Raw genomic sequence first — 25988 nt, 5'->3', positions numbered from 1 at the left:
AGAACATTATGTTACATGTACAGCAGACATCTTGTGTTTGAGGCGACAGTTGTGAGGAAGATAGATCGACAGACTGGGGATACTTCCATGTCATTTCACTGTTAGAAACCTTCCTAAGTAAAAAAGACTTAAAATTCAGCCCAGCTGAACAGACATACGTACCCACAGCACACCCGAAGCATAATGAAGTACATTGTTTTGTACTTCCACTCGATGCTAACAAATCATTTGAGTGTGCCCTGCACTTTTGTGACCTGAAAGGTGTGCAAAACTCTATACTTAAAACACTCAACACATTTCGATGTTCACACCTGGTGTATAACAAGAGAAAAATAACACTCCAACATCTCAGCATTACTCAGTCTGGCGACTAATTCCAGCAGCAGCCTGGTGCTCTATGTGGGATTGAATCAAAATAACAGTGTGTGTTCATGGCATCCAGTGTGGCTCATTGATGTGTTTTAATAGATTTTGGACAACAATGTAGCTCTATGGCACAGAGAAATGAGATCTATCAGGCTTTGGATACACAGCCAATACTTCCATTCATTGTTGGTTTGGGTCAGCAACAAGGAAAAACCTATCTCGTACTTTAAATGAATATAAAATATGTATACAGTATATAAGAATTTCTAAGTATAAAGATTTTCTTTTACCAAAAGAGCAAATCATTTCAGGAATAAATTCTGAAGCTATGATTAAAGACCACCAACGTCTGATGGGCACAGTGAGTCAACAGAGGAACAAAAGACACAAACACGATGACGTTAATAATTGATGATTTCATTATAAATCAGGAGCCAGCGTACATAAAACATCAATAACACTGATCCTGGTTCTGCAGTAACACTGTGATGTGATGTAGGAGAATCCCTCCACTGGATGAATATTGCAGAGACTTTCAATAACAAGGTCGCTACAACTGTACAGACCTCTGAGACTACACAGACTGAATCTGAGAAAAGCTCTTCAATTATTAACAACAGCTGGAAACACGTCATTTCAAGAGAGAGATGTCATTCTAAGAGAGAGGTGTGTGTGTGTGTGTGTGTGTGTGTGTGAGAGAGAGAGAGAGAGGATTGGTTGGTGATATATTTGGGCTGGATATCGACACTGATTCAATTTCAGTTCACAAAGTCCAGTGTCGATTCATTTTGATTCGACTGAATTGAAACCGATTTGATTCTTGATGATTCAGTCATCAGATATAAAACAATGTTGCATAAGGCGCTTCTCAGAGTTTATCCTTGGAATTCATATTTGTTTTACATTACAAGAGAGCAACATTGTTTCCTTGAATATATGTACGTATAAACTGCACATTATTATCTAATCTGTAAACACAGTATCCAGTTATAAAACTGTAGCTGTTTTCTTTGATAAATGCAACATGACTAAAACATGACACGTCTATATTTTTTTGGCCAAATGTGCAAAACAGTTGATTGAGAACAATAATAAAAAAAAACCTGCATCAGTTGCAAGGGCATCATCGTTATGCACATTTTACAAAATGCTTTCACATACAACTGCACATGTACTGTCAGTAACAGATTCAAACATCAACTTTAATGATCACTAGTGAGTGACTAAATAAAGCAGAATCCAGACACAGTTTAGTCAAGTTCCACGGCGTCACATCTAATAGCCAGAGATAACATCTCTTGAATAAGGAGCAAACCGAGAGTTATGATCAGTATGTCTCTTTTCAGTCTGTCCATCTCATAGATACAGTCTCTATGTCTGCTACATGACAAACAGCTTATCTTACTGAGTCATGACAGTCCTGTAAACTGCGACAGGTCCATATACATTCACATTCACTGCATTCATGTTTATGGGACTGTCGTGACTAAGGGTGACTCACAGTCCACAAAGTAACCTAACTGTAACCAAACGTTCACTGCATAACTAACTTCACTGCATTTAGAGCAGATGAACATTATTATTGAGAAAAGGCACAAATGCAAAGATGGATCTGAGGATTTTAAAAACGGATATTTGATCATTCATATAAAAAAATGTGATTAATTGGAGAATAATTTTGTTATCCAACCCACGTCATTTTCATTCATGGATAGCGAACATCAAAGCAGGGTGAGGTCTTGTAGGTGTGTAGGCTTATGTCTTCCAGTATTTACGCTCCTCAAAAGCTTGCCCACATGAGTAACAGTATGTGTGTTTCAGTGCTGTAAGGCTGGTAGGACAGTTGCCATGCAGGGTCCAAAGCCCACCCTGTATCCTTCTCCTTGACAGTAACCTAGACAGAGGAAGAGATGCAACATTATTATATATAAACATACTATTATGAACACGGACAATAGTCAGTACAGTCATATTATGTAAGACCATGGGCGTAGGTTTGCATATGGACGGTATGTCCCTACCAATATTTGAGTGAACTTGTTTGCATTCGTTGCACTATGTTTGGAGTGAAGTCATTAGATAATTCCAGTGTGCCCTCCAAGGGGCTACGTCTCCAAGACGACCAATTTGAGTATGCTAGCATTTGATTGGCTGAAAGGCAAATATCACTCTTAATGCCAGACACAGAGGAGGTGAGAGCTAACAATGATCCGTTATCAGTACTGTCAGTCCAGACTTCAAGCATGGGAGAAAATGTAGTATTTTAGATGAACCCTCTCATCTATCATGCCATCATAAAAGAGACATCAGTAGCTTTTTCACCACCCACAGTGTAAGTTATAGGTCGTAAATTAACCAGCCAGCAGTTGCATTGATTTAAAATGAAAACCTGCTAGTTACCTAACGTCACCAGCCTTACATTATTAAATTGTTAATACCTGGATTAGCAGCATTTTACTGTTGTAGCTGGTCAATGTAGAGCAAGTTTTAAATGTGAAATCAAGGAGAAAAGGGAAACTGCAGCATTGGTAGGACAACTGAATATAAACATGTTGATGTCAGTTCCCTTTAATAGATCATTTTCTAAAGGTGACTTTCTTTAAATCTTTGATCTGTTAATGTGAATAGTTTTTATTGAAATATAAATTCAGATCTTATATGTTACATGTCCATTGGGTTGACAGCATTAAAAAGTCCTCTTTGTTTTGGGGGGGTGGGAGGGCTGTTGTGTCTCCACCAATAATGACACCAAACCTATGCCCTTGTGTAAGATCATTTGAAATCACAAAAGTCATTCTTTTTTAGGCTGAGTGTGTGAGTGAGTGAGTGAGTGATGAAGTTACACCACCACTCTTGCAAAATGAATTGGCGCAAATAGTTTCTAGTAAGTCATCAGAGGACACTTACAGCAGTCTACTGTATTCCCTCAAATATTGCACCGCCATTGTAACTGAAAACCTCCATTACAAAAAATAGATCTTACCATTACTAGAATTTTGTACTCTTTGCTGACTTCACACAAAAATATTGAAATAAAAAAAATGAAATAAAAATAATGAAATAAAAACTTGCTGCTCAAACTGCTATTTTTAGCCCTGATTGATAATATCATTTGAAAGCCAGTTTTTAAAAAGTACCACTCCATATGTTCCCAGTGAATGATCCAGCTGCTGTGCAGAAGGTTCAGTCTAACCTGTGATGGTGACTTCATCTCCATCATTCAGGAAGGTTCTGGTTTCTCCTCCTCCCAGATCAATGTTCTTAGAGCCCCTCCATGACAGCTCCAGCATGGAGCCGAAACTCTCTGGATCCTGTCAGGATACAGAACATACAGTATGAGCATTGTGCACCATAAATATACTGGTCAAATTGTTGCTGAGAAATGTAAAACCTCTCTGTAACTTCTGTAACAAACGTTGCCGTCTGACTATTTCCGACTATAAGACTACTCCACAAAGTGCTTTACAGGAGAAAGAAAAAAGAAACGTGAAGGAATTTCTTTCTTTAAGTCTGTCTCTATTTTTCAGTTAGTCTTTTTTCTTTTAGGTCAGTCACAGGTCACTAAAGTTCATTATTTATCTCTAGCCTAGTGAGTGTGTAGCTTCTCCACTCCCATCAGCAGTAACCATAGTAACCAAGATTACAACAGAGCCCCATATTGACAGCAAGTGTAGGGAGATGTAAACATTCAAGGGAGAGCATGAATCACAAATAGGGAGAGATAGTATGCATTAAAAAAAAAATAATTCATTTCAACAATGTAAGCCTGACATGTTTGACCTGACATATAATCATGGTGCCTCATAGCAGTAATATACCATGTCCAATATAATATATCTTCACATACACAGATACTCAAAAATCATAGTGTACCAGACACTTACAGGTCCACTGATAGTACCAGAGGCCAGCAGGTCTCCTGGTCTGACGTTGCAGCCGTTGACTGTGTGATGTGTGAGCTGCTGCTTCATGGTCCAGTACATGTACTAGAGATACACAGATAACAATGGAAGGTTATGAATCAGTAAAGTTAAACTAAACAGCTTGATACTGGTTCACTGTTTGGATCAAGGAGGACAAACCTGCCTCTGGGGTAGTCTGCACTAACTTTTCATCACCATCTGTGTTAAAACTGCACAAGGTATAATTTTTATTCTGAAGGTCACAAGTGGCCGTAAGAGGGATGTAACTTATTACAATAATTTAACCAGAAATGATTTTAGAATTTCTTAGGGGCTGTAGTAAAATGATTAAAGTGAGAAGGAAATATCAAATCCTTCTTTGAATCTATATGAGTGTCCATTTGCACAGCAAGGGACGGGGGTCAGAGAGGAGGGCTCTACAACGCACCTGCGCTTAAGAAAAGCTTAATAATTGAAATTACAGATAATAAAACTGAAAAATAAAATAAGCTTCCAAATATCATTCATTTAGTTACATAGTATCACTTGATAAAAAATAATTATATTGTAAAGATTTTTTTCATTTTGTTTATTTACAGAGGCGGTGGCATCTGCTTTAGTTGATGCGCTACTTAACTTCTGACAATGTCATCTTTAGTTAGTGACTGTTGGTGTGGGAATTACATTTTCCTGAGATTGCAGTTTGTGACAATAATTTAACATCCTAAATTTAGGAGGGTGAATGCTACAAAGTAAACTAACATTTAAGTTTTACTCAGTGAAAGCATATGTAACGCTAAGTTCCACAAATTACCCCCTATTCTACAATGACCAGGTTGTTTTGCCATCATGTTACCACTAATAGTAACTGCATATTGTCAGACACAGCCCAAACTGGTCTCTTTCAATTATCAGCTCCTTAGATGAATGAAGTAATTCAGCAGAATGGTTGCTGCAACCGAGCTAAGTTCCAGACCACCAACCAACAGTCATATGTTGGGAAACTCACTAACTGTCTGTTCCGATGGCTTGGCAGTGGAAAGGCCCCTCCCTGTCCCTGTAGTCACTCAGTTAGTGTAAAGCTAGCTCCCAGCAACTACATTTTTGCATACGACTGCTGTGGGTTCAGATGTTTAACGTCAAAGCAATCAGATTATCCGGATACTGACCTGACATGGGTGGAAGCCCACGTCAACAGATATTTGATAATGAAAAGACTGTAATCACTGGTTGCAGCCCTCCTTCACAAAAGACTTATGCAGAAACATGTACAGGTTCCCATGTGCCTGGGGCCTCCAAAACATGGTGCTGCATCATCTAATTTTTTTTTTTCAATTGAGAAATGTATGTATTTGTTTTGGTGTGATGTACTGCACTGATGTACCAAACACCATGTGATGGACCTGTATAATACCAGAAAAATGCAAAATGTAGCTCAGTGGATCTGGCTAACATAAAGATTCTTACCTTAAAGTTTGACTTGCAGATGGTTGCCATCTCTGCCATGCCTTGCCCTTAAACAGCAAACAGCAAAGGTTTACTTATAGTGAAACAGACCACTTCATAACATATCACAGTACTCTTCACATGAAGCAGTGAGTTATGGTGAAAGCTGAATCAATGTTTTGTACACTGTGACATTTAAAGTATCGCTCCACCATGGTGAAAAGTAGATAAAGAGAGCGTTCCGATTGCTGTTCTACGAATGCGTGTGCACGTCCCATGTGTCGATATTGGTGAAGCGTTTCAGAGATGGAGAGAACTTGCTGTACTTCACCTGGACAGGTAAAAGGCTGCTAACTTTATGTTTCTGTAATATCTGTAGTGGTTGGTTGTGTAGGTAGATTTACCATGAAAGCAGATGATGAGTGGCTATGTTAAATGTTGCTAACAGTTTAGCCTTCTGCTAACTTTAGTAAAAGGCTCATGGATGTGGCTGTGTTGCTTGTGTTGTATGTGTGTATGAAACGTGTGCATAAATTTCTTCCACACCAGCTTTAATAAGCATAAGTAATAATTATAATCTAATGATTCCACATTTGATTGAGTCAAAAGATATCCTCCACTTCCTTCCAGTGAGGCAACTCCTCAAATGAACACCATCAGAGGGAAGGAAAGGTGCTGCCTGGTTCAGGAGGAGGTGAGAAAAGAAGTGGAGGACCTGCAAGGTGGTGAGAAAAAAGAAACAGAGAGCTTGGACTAGGTGGGAGAATGCAGTCAAGAAGAATACCAAGCCACACCACATTCAATTTTTCATCCAGGTCGTGAACAATGTGTTTCAAGGCCTATCAAATCTGCACACACGGAGAGAGTCACCAGGGTGCCCACTGTGCTCCAAGCAGGGAACCCTGGAGCACATCTTCAGCTGCTGCACAAAGGCCAATGGAGTCATGATCAGGTCCTGGCGACCATTGCTGAAGCCATCAGTGCAGGAGTTGAGTGGGTGAGGAGGTCCCAACAGCAAGGCCGGGTGCAAGAGACTGGCAGCCCAATCTTGGGCCAGAGACTTCATTAATTTGGGCATCGAAGGAGAGAGAGCTTCAAGATGGCTGTAGATCAAGAGAGGGGAGCTATGGAATAAAGTAAGCTAGCCATGTGGACGCAAGCCGGGCTCAGCAATTCGATGGAGAAAGGACGAGGATAGCCATCCATTCAGCAGGATGGATGGAGCGCGACGTGTCCCCCAGTGGAGGTTGGCTTCAGGGGATTAACAGTAGCTCAGTAGCTCAACCTTCTGGACACAAGCTGGTGTCTGATCAGCACCACCTGGGTCACCCGGAGGAGGGCGTATGACATCGAAAGACCCGAATCTCCTGATGATTCCAGGAATACCAGAGGCATCAGGAGATGTATGTACAGTCAGTGATCATTGATCATTGATCACTGACATGCATAGACCAACTACGAACATTATAAAACTTGAATGTTTTATCTTTAAGAAAGTAGCCCACCTTAAAATACTGCAACTTTAGACTTTAAAAATGTTATACGTAGGAGAAATGAAAACCCTCAGAGGTGCTGGTGGAAAGTACAGCTGGTAATATATTAAGCAACATGGATGAGAGAGGTATGGAGAAAGTAATAAAGAGAGAGAGAGAAGGAGACATAAGAAGAATTTAATGGCTACTCATTACCATGGATCACCCCAGGGCTTTTACTGCTAAGCAGTGTGTGTGTGTGTGTGTGTGGCTGTGTGTGTGTGTGTGTGCGTGTGGGAGTGTGTGTTTATTTGCATAAGTACACAGTGAAACCATTACAGTGGATCTGATGATAGTCACTTTGTGTACAGTACCTTTCAGTGACACAAACAGGTTAATGTTGAAAGTGTAAGCATCTTGGTGTTGCAGGTAGGGGAGGGGCTCCGGATCCTGCAGAAAGAGGAGAAACAGAAACAGAATGAAACTGATGTGGATGTTCACCACATACACCCGAACCAATAAAGCATTAACTCAATAACACTAATGAGACAAAACTGTAATGTTTGCCCTAAAGGTGGCGCTAGAGCAAAGGTCATGCTGTTCTCAGAATGAAAACGGGTTTATGTACAGACTCGGCTCGTCGGGCTCAGACTACATTGTCAGACCTTCACGGGCTGAGCTGTGCTTTGTTCTGCACAGTTTAACCACTATCAACTTCTGCACGTACCTATGTTGATGGTTTATGACAGTTGTACCTCTAAGTGATGTTTTAATGCTGCATAAATCACCTTTGTTCAAATATATTTAGGTTTAAAGATCAATACTTTTGCTCTGTTACAGTCACACTCATTGTTTTGTATCTTTACGTTCATCCATACTGGCCTCACTGACCCTAACCCATTTCCTCTGTCAGTGTAGTGCACTCCGCTCTGGTTGTGATTGCAGGTCTGGTTAAGTATTTGTGTTTACACCATATCTAGTTGAACATTGTCTACCAACAGGTCCTCCAACCATGGGTAGTTTTTATCAACCCTCTGATATGACCCAGAGGAGTGTCTCCTGCGGCAGGTGTACTGGACCTTGGTTGTCATGGTAACAATAATACTAACACACGGACTGTATCAAGAGTGACGTGCTCACCTTCGTCATCATGGTTACTATAATAATGGTCACAGCTTGGTTAGGTTAAGAAAAAATTGTGATTTGGGTTAAAATAAGTACTTCCTCAACATTAGACAATCTGCGTTGTCACTACGTCACCCTCTTTTCCCTTTGCTCTCGCCATTCATTACTACGACCACTAGATGTCGCCTAGCAACAAAAAGTAACTATGGGTCGTAATAACCTGCTTCTCCGATGACCTATGGGCTCATTTTTTACTGGAAAATGCAATCTCTTCTATACAGGACAATTCCTGATTAAATGTTGTATCATTATATCTCTTAATAAACCTAAATTAATAATTTGACATTAGAAATTGTCTTAGAAGTAGTCAGGTTTTACTCTCTGCCTCATTCTATTTGCAGTGGTAATAGTTCTGCTATTAGCATACTCATGCAATAATAAGATACCAGGAGCACCATACAAATAAAGGTCATTGAGTTCTTCCTGTTGTCAGCAAACATAGTCATCCAGCACACATCAGGTAAACTACCTACTACATATCAGCATGTTTCAACCCAAGTGATTATTTCTACCTTTATTTATTCAGGGTAGTTTGACTGAGAGAGAAACTCTCTTTTACAGGAACGCCTGTCTGTTTCATCCAGTGAGTGAGTTTTATCTGATTGTTCTACATCATGATCTGCTGACTCAGTTTAATTTGGTGACTTGGACTTAAGGATCGGCGCTGGACACTTCTTTTTATGGGTATAGGCTGTGACCCTCGTACTAACCTGGATGGAGTTGGGCTCTGCAAAGGGTAGCAGTGCCTCCATGGAGACCACCCAAGGAGAGATTGTTGTCCCGAAGTTCTTCCCCAAGAAAGGACCCAGAGGAACATACTCCCATGCCTGGATGTCCCTGGCTGAGAATCAACACAAATTTTTACAGCATTCATTCTGGCTGTAATTACTTCATAAAACAACTTATTTTCTTAAAACAAGTGGAAAAAATCAGTTCAGTAAGAGTATATCACCTTGCTGTTAATTCAAATGACTATATACTGTGCACCTTAAATAAAACAGTATAAAGTATATAATTTCACACTTACATTATGAGAACTGAAACAAAATTTTAGAAAATACTTGATACAAACTGAAATAAAGGGTTAGGATTCAATTAGAATGAAAAAGGTGAAAATATACTGGAGGAAAAGTCTTAAGCCACAGAAAATGGAAATACTAAGGTACAAGCACTTAAAAATTGTATTGAGGTACAGTACTTGATTAGATGTACTTAGTTACACTCTGCCTTACTTTGATTTATGAGCTCAGGGGTTAAATTAAATACTCTGATGCCATTATCTTCCCACACCCATGTGCACCCATAAGTCTCCTCCACTGTGAGGCTAATGAAGCAACAGAGAGATAATCTTCAGCTGTGAGAGCTTTAATGCTAGTCAGCTCTCAGTGTCTTCCTCTGTGCTCGCACACGGTTCATTGGCTGAACCTTCTCCTCTCCCACTGGGAGACTTTAAGAAATGACTCTTCACTTAAACCACCAATGCGCCACTGAGAACGGAGGGGAAGGGGATAAAAAGCGGGGACATTTAATTTAACATGTAGTATATGGTAGAAATTTTGGATGGCAAACATTCCTGAGAGCCTGTGGTGAACTCTGCACAGACCGATTTCCTGAGGGGCTTCAGCTTCAGTTAACTTTCAGCTGCACATTCAGCAGAAATGTCACAGACTGAGAAATCTCAAACACTGTACTGCAGAGAGTCGAAAACAATACAAAACAAAACCGGAGCCAACTGTATAGAAATATCTATGCACCAGTGTGATGGGCTGTACCTGAAATATTCAGTCTGGACAATGTGTTGCATCATGTGCGGAAACATTTCACAGGCATTTCCAGATATATCATTTTCTGATGTATGTATGTCTGATTTATATCTTTGCAGCTAATAGATTTGTATATGTAATGGGTTATAATATAGTTCACTTATCATGATATAATGATTTTATAAGACATATTATGTGAGTTTTGAAACCATAAATAACAAAATGTGAGAAAAGATTCTTCCAGTCACAGGTCTGATGAGGATCCTTGATCATTTTAAGAAAAGCATTCATTTACATTCTGTTACATAAAAGTGTTATAGTGAGACCTTGTGAACAGCAGTGCCTGAGGCCACAAATTGTAATTACATGATAATGGTACACTGAATTTCCCTCCATTTCCTTAAATTCTCTTCAGTCAGTTAACAACAACATCATTAGACAATCAGACTGAGAGTTAGTGGGATGGGAGCTATGAGGGGATCTTGATGCCACAGATGGAATTGCAGATCACATGACTAACACTGTTCTGAAAACACCTGTTCCCAAACACAGACACGAGAAAAGAAGTGGCTGTAAAACCATGTAAATGCTTTTAGGAGCATCACAAACACCCTGACATGAATCTTTGTTTTATCAGAATTTAATCCATAAGTTTCTAAGAGCTGTGTCGGGTGTTCTGTTTTATTCTATCTCTATTTTATTCTATCTCTATTTTATCTCTGTCAATGAGTCTTTAATCTGAGCTGACTTTAGTGAATCACTGTTGCCACTGACTGAGTTAGTAGCTGTGGAGCTCCTCATTACTGAGTGTGAGCACTGTTGTCAGCTCAGCTGTGATACACAGCAGGTTACTTCTTTGTTAAAAGGATAAAAAAAGATGTGAAAGCCGAAACTTGGTTTTCCTGGTAACAATAATAAACACGCAGATGTTACCTGAGTGGAGTACCAGACCTTCGTTGCTATGGTTACAATTTAGGATAAGATTATGATCTGCGTTAAAATAAGTATGAACCTTACATCACACAATCTTTGTTGTCATGGTTACAATAATAACAACATGGTTGACTGTCGATTGGTCATGGATAAAAGAAACAACAAAAACTATTTGTTCCACACTTATTTCCTGTGTGAAATTCCCGTGTTTCATTGACCCACCCGTCCACCCAAACTTCCTCCTGACGCGGTCTTTGTCAGGCTGTGAAGCTACTACGTCACCGCACCTTTCTCTTCGTTCCTGTCATCATTATTACAGACACTAGATGTTGCCTAACAATAAAACGTAACTGGGTCATAATAACTTGCTGCACAGACGACCTGTGGTCTGGATTTTTACAGGACAGTCTCATTTGCGTGCCAATGTGACACCAAAGTGATTCAACATCATTTCATCCTCTATTTTATTGTTCAAGTATTCAAGCTTTCACTTGTCAGTGAGTAAATGTACAGTCTTCATAAACACTGTGAAATGCCTGCTGCAGTCCGCATATTAAACTCTATCATACTGATTGTATACACTGTGCTAGTGGCTGAAAATGCCACTACTGTATTCCTTCTCACTCTTCACTCTGTCTCAGGCCATAAAGCAGTAATAGCTGCTGCACTTTCTACACACAGGGCTAATGAGGTCTCTGCCAAATGACTAATAAAATGAAAATAACAACTAGTTGTGATGAAATGATGCTGACTGTTTACTTTTAAAACCCAAGCAGTCAGGCTGTGGCAGGGCACACTACAGAAGATTACAGAGAGCTGCCATGTTGAACATGTGACAGTGAAGAGAGGGGTGGATAGAGGTGAATTCAGTAAATGGAAATAAAACAATACATTTTCATCTGCCAAAACGACTCTTATTCTGAATTATTCCTATAGATAACGTATCATTGACCCTGACCAAAAATATATTGTACACTCATTCTAAAGCATGTCCTAAAAGATGTTCTCCCATGATTCTGTGCTGCCGACGTCTCAGGTCTAAGATGTTTCAGAGACCTCTGGAGCTCTCTCCAAATTTTCAGTTCAAAATTTTACTTTAAGCTAGTTGATAAAAATGGGACCTGATCTTATTTATGAGTGATATGACACGTTTTACCTGAGCCATTTTTGTGGATAGGTATTTTGTTGGTCTAGTTTGTACTGATGCAATTTTGCTTTTATTTTTATTCAACCTCAGCAAAACTCCTGAGTAACAGTCCTGCAGCTGTTTCAGATCTGGCAGCTCCCTCACTGTGTACTGGCCTCAACAATCACTGCCCTCACACATACAGCAAGACTTTAAGAGTCAAATCAATCCACATCTGACTTCACACATTCCCTGCTCCTCACAAACTGTTGATGAATTATGCAGGTGGATTGAGATTGTATGTGTGTGGGGCCCATAGAAAAATGAGAAACTATTTACCCAATTTGAGAATGTTTAAGTGTGTTTATTGTAATGGGATCTCTACAGCTCTAAATCAATACTTAAGTCCTACATTATGGATCCAGGGGCTACAACTAATTAAGTGGGGATCTGTGAGGTTAACAGCTACAACATTAAAACCCCATGAGTACCTCTGACATGTGCAGCAGGATCTCCATCCTCTGATACATAAATAATCTAAAAAACATTACAAAACACTGAAAAATCCATGCACTTAACATATGTACCACACATATAAAATATATGATATGTTGATTTTTTTTTGATTCTATCAGACTTTCAGGTGCAAGCTGCATGGGCCTAACAATTTGGATCTGCTTGTGCAAATTTGAAAGAGACTGTAGCTGTAACCTTGTTTTAAACGGGCAATCTGCTTTCAGCCCTCTCATGTTTAATACATGAAGTGACGGGCGATGAAGGGTGAGTCCTCCAAAACTGTTTTCACCCCTTTTGGTGCTGAATTTCATAAAATACTTTAGTTGGTATCAAAGGACAGCAGAAATAAGATGGCGGAGTCACAAGCAATTTATATTTTCCTGATGAGAATTAATATGTTGTTGTAAGGCTGAGTTTAATTTACTTTTGCTGGCAGAGACTGGGGGAACTGTTTGGCAGGCTACAATATCACTGAGCCAGGAGGAAGGCTGGGATATTAGAGAGAATGACAGTCAGAGAGCAACAGCACCATGCAGGTCCTCTCCCGAGATTTCCAGCTGAATCAATAATACATATTCCCACTCATGTTTTGATGAGGACTGCCTCTGCCATTTAGTCTAGAACCATTTCCATCTGCCTCAATCTGAAGTGACTGCATCAACATGTATAATGCAGAGCTAAATTAAGGAACAAGTGTGCTCCTAAGTGAAACGTCACTGCTGACTGGTGATTTGGCAGCAACCCATCAGCTTCATTACCAGAACCAGTCCAGGCATCAGACCGGTCACGCAAACTTTACTGATATTTCAGTCCTGAAATACACATTTAGTTCAGTATCAAACCAGCAAACTCTACATTTTAACACTTTCTACTTTCCACTGAGATGAAAATGATTAATGAATTGATTAATTTGGAGGCACATGACAGTTCATTTATTAACATGGCTGTAATTTAGTTGCACGTTAAAAACCAAGAAATTTTGGTTAGTTTTATTATGCCTTCAACTAGTCCTCCAACCTGAACAAATATATATCTTTGGTTTTTTTAATCCCTCGGAGACGACCCAGGAGTGTCTTCTGAAATAGCATCCCTACGGCGGCAGGCAAACCGGCCTAAGTTGTCATGGTTACTATAATAAAGTCATGATTTGCAACTAGAGTTTGCAAAGTGTAACTATGGGTCATATTAACAGGATGCACAGATGACCCATGAGCTTGTTTTTTAACAGGAGGAAAGTCTCTTATCTACAAGCACAAAGAGTAAGGATGATGCTGGTGTGACGTGTTGTGCAGAGCCTCTTACCACTCCAGTCGTTCATGAGGACCATGCCAAAGATGTGTTCATGGGCTTTGTTGATGGGAATGGGCTCCCCCAGCTTATTCCCTCCTCCAACAAAGAAGGCCTAATCATGGAAAAGAAGCAGTTTTAAATATAACAGCAATGAAATACTCACATATGCTGTTGTGCATTATTGTAAATCTTACAGACTGACTAAAGGATTCAGGCCTTTCTCTCAGGCATTATCGCAGTATCTATTCAAACATTACAGACATACAGCTGATGAGATTAAATAAACAGTGTAATCACCATCTCCAGCTCAATGTCCAACTGTTTAGACGGGCCAAACACCGGAGGTTTCACTAAGAGAGAGGGAAAGGCAAACATGGTTATCATCAGCCGCAGGCTCTGTGTAGTTTTATCATCCACATTGTTGAACAAAATCTGTTCAAAGAGTCACGTCTTGGGAATTCACTTCACATTTAGGGACAAAAAATTGGTAAGTATTAAATTTAGGGGCTAAAGCTGCACTAAGTGCATATTTTGGCTGCTCAAGGACAGAAGAACAGGAACATATTATAACCACGGCCAGATAAACCTGCATACTCAAGGTTTGCTTTAATGTAATATGAGCACACACAGTATAGACCTTTGTTACAGGAAACATCTAGGACTTCAGGATATTTATGAAAAACATTTTAGCAAGCACTTCACAGATCCCTTCTGTTACAGAGCAGCATCCTCATTCATTTGCAGTCATGTTTGTGTCAGCTGCAGAAATCACAACATATTGTTTTACATTGTCATTTGATACTTTATTATTACAACAATGATTATAACCAATTTAAGGCTGCAATTAGTAATATTTTTATTTTAACAATAGATCTAATGAGCATGTAAAATGTGAGAGGTGTAGCTCATAGTGAACTACACAGTTCCTCTCAGCTCTGTTCAGTGCTTTAGCGTCTTTCAGCTCATTGTTTTCATTGTGCCAGTAGCAGCAGGTTTTCAGGTTCTGATAAAAGCACAGTGCACAAACCTGCCAGCACCAAACAACAGGAAGGATCTTACTCTGGTCAGGTCTCATCTGGCCTGAGGGGCGGCGGATGGGGGTCCCAGAAACAACCACTGATGAAGCTCTGCCGTGGTATCCCACCGGAAGCCTCAGCCTGCATGACACAACACCAGAGTTAGCACAACGATGACCACAATGGGAAAATAAAGTTGGGAATTTACAGAACAGTGATGATATTTTACTGCAGTAGGAATTATGTTAAAACAAATCATTTAGAGCATAGGGACATGTACATAGAATGAAGGGTCTTTTGTTAAAGTGTTCAGTTCAATTTTAATGACGATGAGCACAGACAATGAAGAGACACCGTGTGAGACGCATCAGTACGGCCCAGGTGATCTCTGGGAAGTGAAGTACAGAAATGCCACAGCAATGAGCTCAGAGTAAAAGATGGGAACTTGTTGAAGCAAGTAAATAAATAATCACCATCTTTTTGGCTGTGTCCAAATCCCAATATATATACCATATAGTGTGTTCACCAGGTTATACTATCTGAATGTACAGTGAGAATTATTATACCCTACCCTATATAGTGGACTCAACGTTGTCTTAGTACGTGTACTCGTGAAATGACAATAAAGTTGAATCTAATCTAATCTAATCTAATCTAATCATGCATTGCTCTCGCACTGAAAGAAAGAAAAACAGTGTAAGGAAAATGACCTGAGTAGTGTGTGAAAGTGCTTTTTTCATTTTACCGATGAGCTCACTATATAGTCCTCTACAAAGAACTCCCTGGATAGTGAGGAGGGAGGAGTGAATGAGTGAGTGATTTCGGACACAACCTCTGTTTTTCTTAATCACTCGACCCAATGGTCACAGCAGTTACATTAATACTTCTAATCAAGTATTAATGAGTTTATGTGAATCTCCAGCTACGGATGAAAACCCTGAATAAATGAGTGAAATCATCACAGATGCTCAGTGATGGTTTCAGGAGGATGAATATTAGTGATGTGTTAGCTTTGTGTCCAGATGGAGCCTTCCTTGTTGTCTCCAGTGTGGGACTATTTCTATATTATCACAGCCAAGTTATGGAGGAGCTTGTGAAGACAATGTGTAGAGTGGTATTATAGTGAACACTTCCAGCACAGTTGGCCTTGAGGCTAGAGATACAAGCCTGAGAATGAAAGACTGAATCATCTGGTGGCTGGTAGGAAAAATGACAGACGGGTAAAGTGAACAACAAATGCCTTCTCCTCCACAAACTCTGCTATCAATGTAGCAAAAGCACTGAACCCTGAGGAGCTGTGCAGCGGCTGCCAGTAGAGAACTGACTGGATTGGCTGACTCCCGGCATGAAAGCAGCTGTTTTATTGTGACACAGTGTGATGCTGGAAAAGAGACAGAGATTATTTTATTTCCTACAAATTAAAGGAGCAGGCCAACATTTTTTTTTTCTTTGCTGTCTTAATTAAAGGTGTAATGTCACAAAAAAGCAGTCACTGCACTCAACCATGCCTCAAGCCCCGCCCACCTGGACCCACCGTCAAAACCTTGCAGGATTTGGTTTCTGTGAGTATTTTACCTGAAATCTACTATTTTTATTGGACCATTCAGAAAACAGCGAGCCAATCAGAAGGGAGGCACTATGAGTTGAAACTCACTGAGATGACATGGAGCCGAGGGGAGCTGCAGACCAGGGTGAAAGTTCTCTGCAGGTTCAATACTATGAGTGACCCCCGTTTACACATTATTTTCACCTGGTCTCTCACGATACATTGTTTACATTTTGAATAAAACAATCATATCAGTTCTTATCATTTCCCATTGCATCACCAGTGATAACTTAAAAAAAGAAGCTTATTTGGGTCTCTTGTATGGTGGCCCTGAGAGCTCAACACACGCAATGCTTCTAGTCACTGATGGCCTTTAAACAAATCACCTGTGGTACACTGTATAGTGTAGTCCCACCTCCCACCTTGTTCAGTGCACCAGTGACAGGCCGTCAAAACAAAACAACATTCTCATAGATGATCAGCAAACAGTGGCAAAAAAACATAATCCCAGTGGAGTGCATTGAGCTCTCAGGGCCACCATACGTTTGGTAATATATAGTGGTCTCCTTACTTATAATGCACAGATTCAAAAACATGTGGTCCATTGCTAAAAACTATCCTGCCTCATGAAATTTCACATGAATTTGACAGCCAGGAAGAGCAGCCTGCCAATCACCCGCTTAACCAGAGTGCAGCATGTCAGACAGAGGTGCCCTAGCCGTGTTAGCATTCCTCACACTAGGGTCCTAGAATAAATGAAGGCTGTCTGTGCAGTGTGACTGAGGCGTGCTGCTGTGGGATGCTCCTCGGGCCCTGCTGCAGTGTTTACATGCACACTGACGCTCTGAGGCCCAAATCAATTAGAGAAACCTTGTAATGTCCCGTCACATATCACTGTTTGCAGAGGGCCTTGAACATTTTGTTTCAGGCAGTCTCTCAATATCTGGCCCAACACTGGGATTGCACCAAGGCCTCCTAGTAAGCTTTTTGTTTACTCTATCAACAGCTGTTAGTGACTCTTGCTTGTTTGACTGATAGCGTACCAGTTTGGCATCAGCGCGTTCTCCTTCCCGCGGAACATAATGCCAACGTTGGTGGCGTGATCTCTGGAGGAGTAGAAGTCTGTGTAATCGCCTGTGAAAAGCAGAGAGGAGAGTTCATAAGAGGAACCGGCTGAAGTATTCACATCTACTGCCTGCACCCTATCTCAGTATAGTCTGTCAGCACAAGCCTGACTGACTGAGCCAAGCCAAAGGTAATGGAAATGTAATATGTGGCTAAACAGTGCCCCCTTGTGCAGCAAATCCACGTAACTATGTTAATGCTCCTTATTTAGCTGCTTAGCTAAGGAGCAAATTACTGTGAATCTGTCAGTGTGATGTAAGGCTAACAAAAGAATTAGAAGAGACATGCTAGATCATATACATGATATGTCCAAAAGTATGTGGTCACCCTTGGGGCAGCCCATATATTTATCTCTAAGATTTTAGAGTTTACAGGGTTACACTGGAATGTAAAACTATCAAAGTGAGGGGAACAAATGTGGGCGGAGTGTCACCTGTCACTATAGTAATTACACTCTTGTCAGCCGCTGACATTAACACAGAGTGACATGTAGCACAGCCACATCAAGCTCAAGCATCAATCTCTGTCAAAAGGTGAGACAAGTCTTAAAATGAAAGACTGTTGACACTGACTGGAACAAATGCATTATTCAAGAAATGTGATGGGACATCAATTTTAAAAGTGATTCCAAGAGGGAGATCACATTTCTGCGTGGATGCAGCCCTGTGCCCCGCTGAGGGAAATGGTCTCTGATGAAATAAACTGCTCTGACAACAGGAGATTAAACCCTCAGAATGAGAAGAGAGGCTGGCTCACCGATGTCTGCAGGAAGGTGCATGGTGGCTGCACTCTGATGGACAAATGCTCTGCAGAGAAACAGACAAAAAGACCAAAATCTCTGATGAAATAAACTGTCTCAAGAAAATCCTAAATCAGCCAGCATATAAAAAAGGATACAGATTTAAAATATAAGGCTGGGTTTCCACAGAGTTTATTTTTCAGAACATTTTGAGGACATTTCCAATGACTTTATTTTGTCTGGCTTAGAGTGCACACAAAACTGCCTTTACAGTGACAGATAAACACAGACAATTTGTATAGAGTGGAAAAATCACTTTGTTTACCACAATAATTATGTCAGACATGTTAGACCATGTAAGCCTGTGTACTAGATTGACTTCCGAATCTACAGACACAAAACCGACCTGCTCCGAAGGCTGACGTCATCTCTCAGTGTGCTCTCATTGGCTGACAGCAACATTTGCAAGGTCCTCCTGACCTCCCTCCAGGCCTCATACCCGAGAGCCATGAAAGCATTCAGAGTGGGCTTTCAGGGACACACAGGAAAAAATGAAAATATGAAACATCGAGCAGCGTGTCCTAACAATCAGCTGACACAGTTCCAGAATGGAAAATGACAAATTATCATTGAGGTTATTATTGTTTTGAGAAACATGAGAAAATGTGCACACGACTGCAGTAAAAATAATAGACCGTACACAACACCTTTGACCCTGTCCATGTTCACCATGAATGTATTAAACACTGAATGAGGTGACCAAACATGGCAGCCCCATTCATTTAAGATAATTCAAGAGAATCTTTGCAGCTTTTAAATGTATCTGAGCTGTTGGTTGTGATCATTTAAAGAGTTGGTTGTGAAGAAAGCGTGATGCTCTGGTGTTTTTAACTGCTCTACTGCTGCTTCTTTACCAAATGTGTTTGGAAAGTCTATCTGCACTCGAGGGCATCATGTGACCTGCACTTCCAAATTTGACTAAAAAATAATAACAGATACACCCTCTAAGAATCAATGCTGCTCCTGGAGGCTTTTTTTTTTACCTGTGCACTTTTGAGGTACCTGTACTTTAGTTGGGTACATTGAGTTCATGCTACTGTATACCTTTTCTCCGCCACATTTCTGTACTGGTTACTTTGCAAATTAATATCTTGCATATAAAAAAATGACCAGAATCACCAACTATGATTCAATGTTACATAAATTACCCGTATGAAGTAGTTTTACATAGCTCCTGCTTGATCAGATACAACATAAAAATGATGCTAACACATTTATGCATTATGATAATAATCCAATTCTAACCCTAACCCTCTATAAAAAATACAGGCAGGGTTGGTTCTGTATTATGAGTGCTTTTAGCTATGGTACTTTTAGCTCATTTTCTTGACATGTCTGTAGGAACAAGATGGCGCCAGTGTGTGTGGCCAGCCGTCTGTTGGATTGGTGTTTGTTGTTGCATTGTTCTGTGTTTGCTGTCAAGATGTGTCTGCCCTACTGGTGTATGATCAAACCTCAAGCCTAGTGTCTATACCGTACTACCTGCGTCGCTCACCTTCTGTCACTTTAGGGAGGAAGCGGTCCAGAACATGGGGGAAGCGGGGAGGTGTTTTGGTGGTCTCGTTTAGATTATTGCAATTATTTCTTTGTTGGACTTGATTAGTCGTCACGTCGTCACCTGCAGCCTGTTCAAAATGCAGCAGCCCGCTGCGTGATCACATCGCACCTGTACTAGCCTCCCTACACTGGCTTCCAGTCTATTTCAGGATCCAGTTTAAAATTTTTATTATAACTTGTTTTTAAGAGTCTCAATGGCATGGCGTCACCTTAGATCTCTGAGCTATTACAGCCTCACACTCCAGTCAGAGCACTGAGGTCAACGAACCAATTGCTCTCGGAAATTCCTAGATTCAGGCGCACAAACGGAGGTGATAGAGCGTTTTCAGTGGCAGCCCCTGATCTGTGGAACAGCCCACCTTTTCACGTAAGAGCTGCCCAGACCCTTGATCATTTTAAAAATCTGCTGAAGACCCATTTCTTCTCGCTGGCTCTCAGACCTGTTTGAGCAAGATACCTTGTTTTTTATCGTACAACCACAATTTATTTTACTCTTGTTTTATTTCTTGATGTTTTATTGTTTATTTTAGCTCACATTTATTGCTGATTTATGTTAATAAGGATTGTAGATTATATTTATTTGTATAGGTTGTACAGCACTTTGGTCAACTGATGTTGTTTTTAAATGTGCTATAGAAATAAACTTGACTTGACCTGAACTTCTACTTCAGTAAAATTATGAATGCAAGACTTTTGCTCTGCGGTGCTGCTGCTTTTACTGAAGAACAGGCCCTGAGTGTTTGTTCTACCAGTGCCAGTGGCTGCTTCACCAGACTTTGAATCTAATTAGTACGACAGCTGTTTAGTATGCTCCTGTTGCTTAACTTCACTTAACACCTCATCCAGGAGCCTCTGAAGCTCAGTCACAAATAAAGTTAATATGACAGGAACATTACGGTCCCAGGACGTAATTTGAAAGGTTCCATTATCATACATAATATGATAATGGGCCCTTTCAAAAGTACTGTGATATGATAATACTGAAAGTTCATTGTCATGTTACATAATACTTCTGATTCATGTCGGACTAAAAAGGTAAAGTGAGTTACGGTGCCTCTTCTCTGATTACTCTTAAGCTTACCTGGTCAAAGACATCCTGATGTTTGGACATCACAGGTCCTTGAAACAAAGACCTTATCACACTGAGGTCCAGTATCTGGTCTCCAATGGCAACACCAATACGATGCCTGGGCTGGGGAAGTAAAACACATTTGCATTACTAAATGATTTCTCCTCCCCTGCATCTATCAAGTGGTTATAAATTTGTTCTTTATAGTTTTCAGTGTTTCCTCCAGAAAAGGACATTTTTCAACAATATTAAATACTTGTCATTTTGAAAGACTATTTTTGTATTTTGTATTCTCCCTTTAATCATCTTCATTTTGTTGCATTCTATAAACACTGATTGGGTGTGAGGTTTGTACTGGCTTTAGTATTTCAGGATTTCGTGATGAAAGTGAAAAGGCCCTGGGTCCACAGTCCAGTCATTGCTACCATACTCACTTCAACACACTTTGCAAATATCCCTCAGATATCAGATATATCTGAAACTTTAGCAAACTATGAAAAGTCCCCAAGAGAGATCAACTTTTTCCTCATTGGCCCAAAATTATTTAAAGGTTTTATTTTGAAAATCCTGACCAGAAGTCCTCAATGTGTCTCTCTTGACAACAGTCCACTGCAAATGTCAATGAAAACAGAACAAGAGCAAAGTGCACTTACATTATCAGGTGTGGAGAATATTCCATAAGGGAGGTTGTGGTAGGAGAAGTCAGAAGTTGCATCTACTTTTATAAAAGACATCTTCTCTTTTCCAGTGGTATTCCACTCAACCTTACTGAGTTACTGAGTGACTGAACAGCAGCTGTAAGCGCTTCCAGATGTTAAACTTTGGACAGGCCCGCCTCCCACCGCATGGCCAATCACATGTTGCCTATAGTATCCACCCTAAAACAGACTTCTGGTAGTTAATGCAAACCAGCCTGGCAAATGACTAAGCAAAATTGTAGTCTAGGAACTGATCGGTCTCCTCAGTTGTTAGTAAAAGTTGATAGAAGGACAGATTCTAAAATTCCAATTGTAGCAGCAGTTCAGTGAAGGAAAAATATATATCATATATATCATTTCAGCATGAACTGAAGATTGATAGTTTAAGAGAAATTAAGTTAAAAATAGTTGTGAGTATAATATGGTACAAAAGGTATGAGAGAAAAATGTATATCTTAAAACAATTTAAAGGAAATAAGAAGCGCTACATGTTTAGTTTAGGACATAAAATAATGGTTAGATACAAGTAAGGCCACAGGGAGATATTAAAACTTCCAAAGATTGAATCCAATGTCAAATACAAGGCCAAACATTTACAAAATCCTGGACTGAAAATAAATAAAGTGCATGTTTCTAATGTAGCTTAATCAACCTAAACCATAGTACTGCTACTCAGTTTTAAAGGTACAACAACTGCATGTGTAAGGAGTGACACAAAACATTGTTAGGAAATGATAAAACAAAATATTTTTTTGTTTTTAGTCATCAGTGACTTTCCAAAGATACTAAATGATGACGATGAGTTTTTAGTTTGGTGTCCAAATAACTCAGTATGGTTTAAATGTGTTACTATTTTATTATGTTTTTATTATTTTACTTTATTCTTGGAAATAAAGTAATGGCAAGCACACAAAGTGCCCAGCTTTCACACAGGAGACCATGATTTGCATCTAAACTCTAAGCTATGGCGAGGTTTCAGCAACATGACTTTGATTATGGTTAGGGAAAAAGGTTTAATAAACCAGACCATGATCTTCCCCTAACTCTAACCATAAAAATCTTTAATAAAACATAACATAAAAACACATTGATCCATCCTGGATGAGACAAATATTTTTCTGTTCTAGATGAGTCACATTACAGACATATAAAGATTCAAACACTTTTACAGTAGAATGTTGGAGAATCATAAATCAAAAAAATTGGGTATTAAAATGGTTTCTGTCATAAAATTTGAAAATTTGAGGTCGTGTAAAAACACAGTGGTCCATAATTCTCGATAGGGACTGATATATTTCTGTTTTATAGTAGACAGAGTACTGGAAAACAAGGAATCAAGCAAGTGTACTGTATTATTCTTAAGAATTCTTTTAATTAAAAGTTCCAAATTTGTGCTTGAAAAAAAGTTTCTGTTCTGAAATTTGAGGTCACATAAAAACATCCTTCATTCCTAATGGGGACTGATGCATTTTAATGACTACTCTGACCATTATTGGGAAAACTGGATACATAAAAAAGTACAGGATATTCAGGGATCTGTACTTTACTGACACTTTCAACTGAGAGAAACAACTGTTTTGTGATCTTTTGTTACATATTAAGCCATAGTTGTATGCAGTCAAAGCCTTGTGGGAATTGTAGCCTAGTTACTGAATGCTAACAAAAAAAGGCTAGTTATAGTTTTTTTTTTTTTTTTCATTGTTAACATCAACTTTTATCATCCAGTAGATTATGGAGCCCTGAAAATTCCATCTTTCCAGAAAGACTCTGAGAAAATCCCCTGTGCAACAGTAAGCAGCAGTAGCAGCAACAGATGTATTTTGAAATATGATTAGTTCATAAACACACAAAATGCTGAGTGGATACACAGTGCTTATAATCATTTGATTAAAACAATTATAGCCCACCCGAGGTGAGCAAAGACCCGCCACTCCCCTGCCTCTGACTGGCTAGTACTCGGTTAGGTTTAGACATGAAGAGTGACGATTGGTTAGGATGTTAAGAACATAAGTGTAAGCTATGCGCATGCGCGAGCACACGCGCCAGCTCAAACGATTTACGGCACGTATAGACAGCCTCAGTCAGCTGTTGTCGTGAATTGGCGAAGCTAGGTGGCATCCATTAAACATGAATGCCATGTGTTGTTATTGATTGTTAATGTTTAACTCGAAAGTTGCACGAAGCAAAACGCTATGTCGAAATCGGTTCTTCCACAGTACTAACAGTCCGCACGGATACTGAATACTCTTCCCACAGCTGTTTGTTAAATCTGTCTTTTAGCTAGCTCGGCAGTAAGTTAGCAAAGCCAGAATGGCTGCACTGCGAGCAGCAAAGCAAACTTTGCGGAGAGAAATAAAGCGACGTGTTGCAGCGCTGAGTAACGAGGAGAAACAACGACAATCTATGGTCGTTTCACACAAGGTAAGGGAAGGTAACTCCGACTGGAAGATTTCCAAATTAATTCGTAGTATGGAGTAAGCAATTAGCTTTGCAAGCCATGACCAGTTAATACTATAAAAGCACCGTTCTTTTCCTACTGGCACTTTTCTTCACGGGTGAAACGTCAACACAACCTCCAATAAAATGTTTTCCAATTACCTGCCTTGGATATTGTTAAAATGTGTGAATGACCCATTGTGCAACATGAACTCTTGTTTAGAGAAAACGTTGCTTTCCTTCCAATAAAACACATGACATCAGGCACGGGAATAATTTGTGTCAGCCAGAGTTGAAAATGGGCAGCTAATAGTGAAATAAAGTGATTGTGGTGTCTCTAAACCATGCCGAATTGATAAGTTAGTCCAGCTACCCTTACAGAAGTCTCAAGTCGGGTCGAAGTTGTTATTCTGCCGCTGACCATCAAATTAAATGTTAAGTTTTCATATTTCTGAACGTAGTCTGACATGGTGACTGTAGACTTGAAACACGTTCAGTATTGGTTCAGCAGATCTGGTGTGGACTATCTTGTGTTCACTACATGAGACAACAACATGTCTGGACATAGCAGGTGTAACTAATAAACATTAATACGGACTCACTTTCATTCACAGTAAGTGTGTCAGTGCCAGTGAGCCACCACAATAGCAGTGTCCTTGCAATGAAACTCCTGTATGCATTTGATTACATAATTAATTTCACCTGTGTTTGAGAGGTCAAAAATATCTGCTTTGAGATTCATAATATTAAGAATTAGAGGAACTCCGTCTGTGAAGATGACTGAGTGGGCATCAATTCTCCATAGGCATTAAAGAATAGCTCCAGTTTATTACAACTTGCGTCTTATTTGTGTCATTTGGTCATCTATCAATAATAATGACATTTCACTCAAGTTAGTTGCTGAGATCTGGAAACGCAGCAGCAACATCAGAAGTCAGAGGTGTCAAGAATTATGTGTAATCGTGTGATCAGACAGGTTGGAAACAAACCTCTAGGTCTGGAAGACAAGATGAATGTGACCAGCAATATTATAGACTGATAGACTGAATCTTTATTTGTGAATCAATCATGGAAGATTAGAGTCTTGATCTTAATGTGAACATAATTATTTGTTTTGACCTCTGCTTGTGGGCTCTGATAATCACACTGATTCTAACTTTCTCTCTCTCTCTCTCTGTGTTTTTCTTTCAGCTGTTCAGACACCCCAAGTATGTGTCCTGTAATCGGATTGCAGTATTCCTCAGCATGGATGATGAAGTACTGACTAATGAAATCATCAAAGATGTGTTTAAATGGGGCAAAAGCTGCTTCATCCCCAGATACAACAGCAGCAACAGGCATATGGACATGCTGCAGCTCAACAGTCTGCAGGACATGGAGATGCTGCCTATGACATCCTGGAACATCCAACAGCCTACTGAGGATGACCACAGCCGAGAGGAAGCCCTGGCTGCAGGTAATGCACGCACGCACGCACACACACACACACACACACACACACACACACACAAACACACACACAAACACACACACATACAGGTGAAACTCAAAAAATTAGAATATCGTGCAAAGGTTCATTTATTCCAGCAATTAGATTTACAAGGTGAAACTAATGTATAACATAGGTTCATAACATGCAACTCAAGATATTTCAAGCCTTCATTTGATATAATTTTGATGATTATGGCTTACAACTTATGAAAACCTCAAATTGAAAATCTCAAAAAATTAGAATATCACATA

The 25988-nt window shown here is 39.8% G+C and overlaps 2 protein-coding genes across 2 annotated transcripts in view; one reads left to right on the top strand and one right to left on the bottom strand.

The window, feature by feature from the left end:
- Positions 1-767: 767 nt before the first annotated feature.
- On the bottom strand, positions 768-21923 carry fah (fumarylacetoacetate hydrolase (fumarylacetoacetase)). The gene is made up of 14 exons (XM_023393250.2): positions 21765-21923; positions 21124-21234; positions 18832-18953; positions 18443-18492; positions 17605-17695; positions 15059-15156; positions 14297-14349; positions 14012-14111; positions 9082-9212; positions 7561-7636; positions 5736-5782; positions 4251-4352; positions 3560-3677; positions 768-2260 (listed from the first exon to the last, which is right to left on the bottom strand). The coding sequence occupies exons 1-14, from the start codon at positions 21843-21845 to the stop codon at positions 2184-2186; spliced, it is 1257 nt and encodes a 418-aa protein (XP_023249018.1). The 5' UTR covers positions 21846-21923; the 3' UTR covers positions 768-2183.
- A 1992-nt stretch (positions 21924-23915) lies between these two features.
- mthfs (5,10-methenyltetrahydrofolate synthetase (5-formyltetrahydrofolate cyclo-ligase)) overlaps positions 23916-25988 on the top strand; it is a 10883-nt gene continuing 8810 nt past the window's right edge. The window contains exons 1-2 of the mRNA XM_023393238.2: positions 23916-24230; positions 25437-25701. Coding sequence (XP_023249006.1) covers positions 24120-24230; positions 25437-25701 — 376 coding nt within the window. The 5' untranslated portion in view covers positions 23916-24119. The remainder of the gene's footprint in view (positions 24231-25436; positions 25702-25988) is intronic.

Source organism: Seriola lalandi, unplaced genomic scaffold, assembly GCF_002814215.2.
Source record: "Seriola lalandi dorsalis isolate HSWRI2012SDOR001 ecotype SW California unplaced genomic scaffold, Sedor1 jcf7180002054931, whole genome shotgun sequence".
Taxonomy (NCBI): Eukaryota; Metazoa; Chordata; class Actinopteri; order Carangiformes; family Carangidae; genus Seriola; species Seriola lalandi.
Note: the sequence above shows the minus strand (reverse complement) of the source record. Positions and strands in the feature narration are given on the sequence as shown.